Source organism: Schistocerca americana, chromosome 5, assembly GCF_021461395.2.
Source record: "Schistocerca americana isolate TAMUIC-IGC-003095 chromosome 5, iqSchAmer2.1, whole genome shotgun sequence".
Classification (NCBI taxonomy): Eukaryota; Metazoa; Arthropoda; class Insecta; order Orthoptera; family Acrididae; genus Schistocerca; species Schistocerca americana.
The window spans coordinates 422,086,698-422,096,200 of record NC_060123.1 but is presented as its reverse complement, the minus strand read 5'-3'; the positions used below and the strand labels follow the sequence as shown (position 1 = coordinate 422,096,200).

General features: G+C 41.8%; 1 protein-coding gene across 1 annotated transcript; it reads left to right on the top strand.

Annotated features, from left to right (window-relative positions):
* Positions 1-7,704: 7,704 nt before the first annotated feature.
* LOC124616410 (paramyosin-like) lies at positions 7,705-9,255 on the top strand. Its single transcript, XM_047144714.1, has one exon. The coding sequence runs from the start codon at positions 7,705-7,707 to the stop codon at positions 9,253-9,255; it is 1,551 nt and encodes a 516-aa protein (XP_047000670.1).
* The last annotated feature ends 248 nt before the right edge of the window (positions 9,256-9,503 follow it).

Below are 9,503 nucleotides of genomic sequence, written 5' to 3'. Positions count from 1 at the left end.
ATTAATAGAGAACAAACAATGTATTTACCTTGATATCATCATATGTAAATATAGCAGTTCATGACAAATTTCAAAACTCCGCCATCTCTCTCCCCACATCCACCACTGCTGGCGGCTCACCTCCAACTGCGCAACGCTATGTGCTGTTCACAGCCAGCTGCCTAACACTACAATGGCGAGTATTACAACAATGCAAAGCAGCCACAGACTGCACACAGCACAGCCAGTGATTTTCATATTGAGCGCTACGTAATGTTGCCAATAAGAAAACATAAACAGCCTACTTACATAGAGAAAACATAAACAGCCTACTTACACAGGTTTTATCAAATGCTGAGATTCTAGCTGAGATCCCCTAATTATTCGAATATTTACAAGAAAAACAGGATGAGGATGACCCGTATGGTGTTTTAAGGAGCAGGTGAGGTAAGGCGACTCGGTAAGTGTATACCAACGCATTGGGGGATTCTTGTGTTCTTGCACCCGCTGTGATGGGAGGCCGAGCCCAAGTAGCAATCCGTGGGTCGCTAGGAAATTGTGGGGTCCTTCCGCCAGTCACATTTCACTACAAAGAACAGAAATTGGTGGGGTAAGAAGCGATTAAAGACGGAACAAGCTCATATAAAACTGATGTCCTCCATCAGGCATCAGATTACAGATGGGAGGATAAGCTGTGCACCAGGACCTATCGACACTTCATGGGAGCATACAACGTATAGCTCCATCCGGACGTGGAGAAGCGCGACGTCCCAGTAGGAAACACACAAAGAGGAAAAGTGTGGATTTTAGCACTGCACGGCGGAGAGAAAACAGAGAGAGAGAGAGAGAGAGAGAGAGAGAGAGAGAGAGAGAGACAGACAGACAGAGAGAGAGAGAGAGAGAGAAAGAGAGGGAAAGAGAGAGCTCTTGGCCACAGACTTTATCATTAGAGACCATGTTTGTTACGCCTCCTAGTGTGAAAGTGTGCGGGTGTCGAGGCGCCGTGCATTGCAGTGCATGGGTTGTGTCCACTGTTCATGAAGGTGCGTTGCATTGTAACGAATGGAGTTATCGAGCAGTGCAGTCCAGCAGCATGTTCTGTGGTTTCCACTGAATATTTCTACCAGGTTGCAGGGTGCTGAGGATATTCACTGGCGATTTACAGCCATCTCATCCGTGTAACAGGATTTTGTTGAACCTGGTGAGCCTCTTTATTTTAATCTGAAGCAGTCCGTTATGTTCTCTGAAAGATCCGTTTTGATTGTAGTACCCATGGCCACGCTTTGGCCATATTAGAAGTACTTCTGTAGAATATTGCTGTAAGTATTTTTTTCTTGTGCTGAAACCAGTTTGTGTTCTGGATAGTTTCCTGTAAACAGAGAGTATGAGCCAACTGTGCACGGATGATGGTATTTTTGCCTTTAGATTATTAAGCCCCATGTAATGTCAAGTACAGCTTTTTAATACACGTTTAAAGTTTAAGCTCCACTGATTGGTCACATTTCTTATATATTCAAGTGTATGACATGTGTGTATCTTTTCTTTCTGTATATTTTACCCGAGTGGCCTATTGGCGGTAGTGGTATTCGTGTCTTATAAAGCACACAAACCAGCTATGTGGAGCCGAGCTTATTTGGGGTATTGATTGGTTGTTCTTGCTACAGAGGAGCTGATTATTAATTGTTATTTGGTTTTTAGACTTTCTGTCGTTCAATATTACAACTAAGCAAGTATTTAAAGCTGTGACTGAAGTTTGTCGCTTTATTTTGCTGTTGCCTTTAAAACTGCTTTGTTAATTTTTGTAACTGCTTAGTTCAAATATTAACCTTAATGGTCATGGTCTTAAGAATATTTTTTTTTCCTCTATTTTTTCCTTGACTTCAGTTACTGGATGGTTCATGGTGCTTTATTTAAACTGTGTAAAATTTGCTGGAGTATGTCTTTTGAAGGAATATGCCTTATTTCCATTGCGGAGACCTCTGGAAAATAAAACCAATTATTGCATTCACATCTCACTCTAAAGGAGCCCAGAAAGCTACCTACCGCTCTCCTGCTCTACGCAGTTGCTGCCGTGATAAATATCCCACAAAATGTTACATATAAATTCAGGGTAGTTTCTACTCTCACGTAGTTCTGTGAAGAATTGAATTTTAACAGTGTACTTCATTTTGCAGAACAGGTTTTACAAACTTACTTTAAGTTTATTTTGTAAAATTTTGTGTGTCACCTGCATTTGTGAGTGGACTTTCTTGCGTAGTGTAAACTAGTGGTAGCATACCAGCAGAACTTAGACTACATTCGAGGACTTATTCGCTTGGTGATACATCACTTCCGATATAAACATAGATTGTTAAAAATGAAGAGGGACTGTTTTACATTTTTTGCGATATAAACAAAAACTGATTGAAGATGGAAAGGGACTTTGCGTTTGTGTAAGGCTACAGGGATATATGGTAGCTGTCCGTGAACAGCTGGAATCTTTGTCGTCCTCGGTCGCCAATCTCCAGGCTGCTGTCCTAGGCTGCGGTGCCATTGTCGTGCCTAGGGCGAATGCTACGGCTCCGCTGGAGCCTGTAGCGGCACCTTTGGTCGATTATGCTGCTGCGCCTTTCCATTGACAAGTCCTAGCTGGCCGACACCTCCCTCATTATGAATGGGGAACAGTTGGGTGGTCGCGAATCTCTGGGCGAAAGTGGATCCTGGCCGCACAGCCATCTCCCTACATCTCAAAAACAGGTCTGAGGTATTTCCCACTGCTGAAAGGACATGAGAGCCAGCATAGGGTGACTCAACATTTAGGACTCTGACCGATCATCCTGAGAGGGGTCTGGACAAGTGCAGAGAGTTGGGTTGCTTTTCATAGAGACCTAAAATATTGGGGCGGGAGTTGGAGGCCCTGAGGACAGTATTGGACAGGTCGGGAGGGAGATTTAGTGTCCCCATACTTAGGTTGCATGAGGGGCGGAAGGTAGGTGTGTGTGTGGGGGGGGAGGGGGGAAGGGGTATCTCATCTCAGATGTGGAGCAGGCTCTGCTGGTGGCAGTTGAGTGCACAGGATACATCCAGCTGTAGATCGTGACTGTGGCACTAATGTCGTATTGTGCCTGGGTTCAGAGCCCATCCTCAGTTCCCAGTTCAGTGAAGGCATTTGGACCCGGTTACCTGATGGAAGCAGAGCTATCATTTTGTAGCATTGTCCCCAGATCTTATCTGGTCCACTGGTTTGGAAGTGAGTGATAGTCAAAACAAGAGGCTCAGGCGATTCTGTGACGATTGTGAAAGTGAATTACTCGACCTCTGCTATCAGGTGGAGAAGGGTAGAACCCTCCTTCTTAGGTGAGTCGTGCGCTAAACGCAGGAAGCGACTGCTAAGGTAGCGGAGTACATCTGGATTTTCTAAGATTCAGAAATCCGTCCATTGTTCCGATCAGGAGCGTCTACGAGAAAAGTCCCGGATCGAGTTCTCACTCTTAAACGTTAACGATGCCCACCTATCACTAGAAATAGAAATCTGGCTGAAACCAGAGTCTAATAACAATGAAATTCACTTCGTTTGGAGGCGTCTTTATAGTAATAAAAGTATCTAATGTGATTAGTATAGATACAGAATGTGAAATGATTTGAGTGAAGATACGTGTTGAAGTTGGATCAAACATGATCATGCTTTCAAAGCCCCCTGCCTCAGCTGCAGTACTCACCAGAATTGAGAATATTTCATTTGAATTTCCTGATCACGTTATAGTTTTAGGTGGGGTTTTCAACTTACCAGCTATAGACTGGAGGACGTAAGTGGTTAGGTTTGGTAGTAGGGACACTGAATCGTGTGTAATCGTTCTGCCTTCTCCAAAAATTACTTTGAGCAGCTAACCAGACAACCAACTACTGAAGATATCTTGTATCTGTTGCTAATACACTGACCCTAACTTTTCGATTGATTGTTGAACAAGAATCAGGGGATACAAGGTTATTACAGCGTCAGTAGTACTGCTATGAATTAGAGTACCGTGAAAGGTACAAAAACTTTTCTGTTTAGCAAATGTGACAAGAAACAGAACTCGGATTACCTGGAAGGTCAATATACAAATATCATCTCCAGTACAGGTAACGATGAGCGCCAATGGACTAAGTTGAAGTGCACTGTACAGTATTATACACCTTAGACTGGTATTTCCGAGCAAAATTTTGGGAGATGAAAAAGACCCGCTGTGGTTCGACTGTCGTGTTAGAAAGCTGCTACGGAAACCATGGGAAATTCGTTCCAAATTTAAAGGTAAGAAAAGCCGCGTAGACAAATTAACCAAAGCCAAAATTATTGTAAAGAGGGCCATGTGTGAAACGATCAATTAATCCGAAAGTCCAACTCTATGTGTTGCTTTGACAGAAATTCCTGAGAAGTTTTGTTCTTGTGTTAATAAACGAATCCAAGTGAATTGATCGCACGCGAAGTATGAAACGGAGAAGGCCGAAATACGAAACGTTTTCTTCCACAACTTGTAAGGGGTCCGTAGGCCCTTACTATAAGTTTGCACTCGGCACAGGTCGAAAGGGCAAACAATCGATAGTGTCGGGTTGCGAGAGCGAGTGTAGAGTTGAGTCAGTTCCCAGTAGAGATGGGCAAACTGAAACACGTAATTGTTTCGAAACAAATGAAACAGTACAATGTAATGTTCCGATACGTTGTTTCGAAACAGTGAAACAGTTTGTGTTTTGTATTCTAATAAACCTACACATTTTATCAGCTTGAATGTCTACTGTATAAGTATGTCCATATGAACACAAATGAGGTGCGAGAGCGCTAATCATGTCGCAGAAAGTATGAAACTATCACTTAGGCGTCTTGGCAATTTCGTATTTCCTGCAGCAAATGCGCTGCTTTCGTGTCGCGTGACTTTCATACTTTCCAATTGGCTGAGGACAGCCATAGCTGGAGACAGAAGAGCCACCACGAACGGAACTGGAGGTGGGAGCAAACTGCAGAAACACACATCCCGTTAGTATGGGTAATATACCCATCCTGCTAATTTCCATCTACACAAAGGGAATCGTTGTGGCTAATATGCACAGTGACTATAGACTCAAAAATAACGCCAAATAATTCGAATAAATAACAAAATATAGCAGAAAATTCTTTTGTCTTTCAAGATGTTTCAAACCGTTACTATAAATTCACCATGCTTCCCAGCCCTTCCCGTACACCATTACACTATCAGTGATTTGTCAAACAGATTGCTTGCAATTATACCTACATCAAATTTATGTATATGTCTAATAAGTGTTACTCTACGCCTTTTTTTATTCAAAATGTTGTAGGCTTACTTGCGTTTCTTAATGTGATTACTGTACATGAACAGAGAAGCGTATTTTATAAAAAAAAGTGTAATTTAACTGAATGATTTTCACATATTTCTTATTTTGAATGTGAATAGTATGCGTTGTTTTATTGTTTGGTTAGTGTTTATAAAGCAGATGTTACGCCATTTCGAAACAAGACAGTCAGCTAGAAACGAAGCTTTATTTTCGGATATCTTGAGCTTCATGCTATTGCTTGTCAAAAAGATTTCGACACTCTTGAAAGAGTTTCATGAAGTGGTATGTGTGTTTCAGTACCTGTGCCGAGCCCGAATCTCGTCCGCCACAGAGTGGAATGAAACATCACTGTTTCGATACAATTAGTCCGTTCCAGCCACAGGTGGACTGAAACAGCCTTATTTTGAATCAACGATACAGTTTCTGTGTCTGGCTCGAGATCGAATCTGGTCCGAGACAGGGGCGGAATGAAACACCACTGTTTCGAAACAGTGAACCACAACCGTTCCGAAGCACTGAAACAGTTCCACGTATCGATACACTGTATCGAAACATGGAAACAGTGGCCAAGTCTAGTTCCCAGGTTGCGAGCCGAGCCGTGTGGAGGCCGGTTGCTGTGAGACAAGGCTTACCGACAAAGGGAGTGGCCATCGCCGCGTTTTAACCCCTTTGTGTTAGAATAATACGGGAAAGTGAAGAAGTTTAATTACGAGGGTGATCAGTGATATTTCTGTGCCGATATTTGTGGTTTCGCGTCTACCGCGCCGGCATCATTTGGATTGCAGTGTTGGATTGCAGTGTTGCATTGCAGTGATTGTATTTAGCGTGTGACGATTATGAATAACGAAGAAGCCTGTGCTGAGATTAGCCGTAATTGAATATGTATGACGAAGGCAGTGGCTGTCTCCTTTTTCCTGTGTTTTTGAGACGAATATAGGTCTTGATTAGTGAAGCTGTGTTGGCGTTTCTTCTTGTCACCGGACATTTCATTATTACAGCATCTGAGAAGGACAAAATGGAATGTAACAACTACGTAGCAGTAAATTCCGATTGCCAGCCCCATTAGGTACACGGTCACATTAACTAATATTTATTTGGGCTGCTATTCAGATCCCGATCGAGCGGGATACATAAATCGGAGGTGTTACAACCTTGGCTTACTGTGAAAGGACAAGTGCAATTTTCGGACGAATGGTAAAGAACAATAGGTAATTTTACCTTGCTTAACGCGAGAAAATATTTTTCCAATGTTGGAGCGAGACAGAGTATAAACTTTAAAATCGCGACAGGAATCAGTGCATTTTTGAACAATACGAAGTAATAACATCTTACAATTGTGACTAAACTTTCTTTTCTTGCCATATTAGATAAGAATAATAGTGTCGATAAACTGTGGTATAATGTGCAAATGCGTAAATCCGCGCGAAAAACTGTGTAAAGTGAACACTAAAGAAAGACACGTGTGAACTTTAAAATAGCAAAACAAGCCAAGAATTAGTCACTAAAGCTTTTACAGAAGTGTTTGATAGTAATATTGTGACTGTAATTGCTTTTTGAATAGTGAAAATCGGACAGCTTCATGTGGACCCATAAACTGTTATGCGGACAACAATTTATGTGGCGACGCAATTGTTGAGTGACGTCACGCAGACCCGTGTAGCAGTTGTGCCAAAGAACTTTGATCCGCGAGGTGATTTCACGCGTCATCCCAACTACCTGTGCAAGGAGAAGTTCAAGCACAGACGCACTACACCGAGCGCCGACCCGGCATCTAGCGGCCGAACTACAAACTACACCCGCCTGCAGCGCCACAAAGCGGCCGACGGAGAACTACGACGACTCGCCACAGATCCTCAGCGCGACTTCACGCAGCTCCGGCGGCAGTACAGAGCCACGCCAACTTCAAACGTCAAAACATCGCGACTCGTGGTAACGTCAGTTGGTGAGTGAAGACGACTGGTTGACATAACATTAAATTGTAGTGTGCAGTCTTCGTGGTAAATAAACATTTGTAAACTGAGTTCGTGTTAAGAAAAGTGACCGATTACAGTAATTTCTGAAAAGTTTGCGAAACATACTCTGAAATATAGCATACTTATTTATGCATACTGCGCAGTCTAAATGGTGATTATACAAATATGCTTATTGTTTTTGGGGATTTTACATTTATAGATTTAATGAGTGGTGTGATTTATCTTATTTAGAACATTTTACATAAGCTGTGTATGTGAGAATTGATGTTTGAAGTTATTAGGTTTTGAGGGTTGTTATGTTCGGTATTCATATGTATTGTATCAATTTTGGGATTAACTGAAAATACTGCAGGTACTGTTTGATTAGTTTCATGGTAATTAGAAGTGTTTTGGGTTACTAGAGGTTATTCTATATTACTTACCTGTGCATTAAAAATAAACAAACATGTCTACTGAAGATAAGCAGGTTTGTGAGGCAGTAGTTGAAATGAAAGGGATAGGACAGGAAGACAGAGATGATTCAGGAATCAGTGATTATGGATTGTCATTAGATAGCCCATTAGCACACTCAACTAGTTATCCCGAGACACCGGGACAAATGACGAGAGATAAGCCAGTTTCAGATGGTGCAGATATACGGTCGATGTTGGCAGCCTTGCTAAAAGAAAATAACGCATCATTAGAGAAAAGTTTACAGGAAAATAACGCATCATTAGAGAAGGGTTTCAGAGAATCATTAGAGAAGGGTTTACAAGAAGCTAGAGAAAAGGAAGAAATATTCCGTAAATCATTAAAGGAAGATTTACAAGAAACCAAAGAAAGCTTGGAGTCATTTAAGGAAACTATAGCACAAGAGATCAAAACATCGCAGATGAAGATGGAATGTAATCTGAAGAAAGAAATGCAGGAGTTACAAGAACGATTGAAGATGGACTTCGACGAGAGAGAGAGTAAGCTACAGAAGAATATAGACCAAGTCCAGGGAGACGTGGAGAAGATGGAAGGAAAGTTGACAAAAAAGATAGAAGACGATATTGAAGAAACGAAAGCCAAATTGGGAGAAAGAATCAACGAAGTGGAAACAAATTGCAATCATCGAATCGCCGAGGTGACGCAGATGCAGAAACAATGCAATGATGTGGTTAAGGGGATAGGAGATAGGCAAAACCAACTGGCTGTCAATCTGAGAAATGCTATAGCCGTGCAACGAGAAGAGGATAACAAGAGGGTTGCAATGGAGGTCAGGCAATTACAACAGGGAGTGCAACGACTGGAGAGCAAAACCGAAGAAATTGATAAACGAATGAGCAGTGCCACTTTAACCGTTGGGGAAGGTAGAGTCGTTACCTTGATGAGCAGTGATAATCGGTACGTCCAAAATAATACAGGGCAGAAATTTACACCGAAAGGAGGGTTGCACCCAATGATATTTATGAAATGGGTAAAAGGAGTTTTCCCAGCACATCTTAAAGACTCAGACAAGATTCAATTTGCAATACATAGAATGGAAGGTGAGGCCTTCACTTGGGGAGTCAGGGAGAAGGAAGGGACTACTAATTATGATCAGTTTGAAGAGGAATTCTTGAAGAAATACTGGTCCAAAAGTCATCAGTGTGCAGCAATTGAGGACCTACTCCACCGCAAGTCCCTTAGTACATGGCGGGGAACGTTGAGAGAGTTCGCCGAACATTTGTGGGAATTGAACGAGACCTTGGAACAACCCCTGAGTGATGACGTAATGATATCAGCGATAAAAAGAAGAATGAGCCGGAGAATGCAAGAAACTGTATCCGGGAGCCTAATTAAAGATAGGGAGGCCTTGATGGAAATACTGGAACAGTTGGAATCTGATCGATCACAGGAACACAATCAAGCTAATGATCAAAACCGAGGGGGAAGTAATGACCCAAGGAATCATTTTAATCATTCGTCTGATTATAGAGGAAGAGATGGAGGAACCGGAAAACTGAATGACACTCCAGGTGAGGTCCGGTAAGGAGTGACAGCGACAAGGACCCGAATAAACCTACTAAGATATATTTAGAACATTTAGTTGTTAAACGGACATTTGAAAAAGGAAAATGTTTATTTGCATTGTATTTTCTGATGTATTAGAACCAGAACTTCATATTTCATATCGACGATTACCTGAGAATGGGTGTAAAAACCTGTAACAACTAATTTGTAGTATAATAATTCATATGTCATGTGTTCAAGTAATAATTTTTGATTGTATGTTGTGTG

Bases quoted from the DNA above. Each gene is read 5' to 3' on its own strand.
- LOC124616410 (XM_047144714.1), top strand. From the start codon at position 7,705: ATGTCTACTGAAGATAAGCAGGTTTGTGAGGCAGTAGTTGAAATGAAA.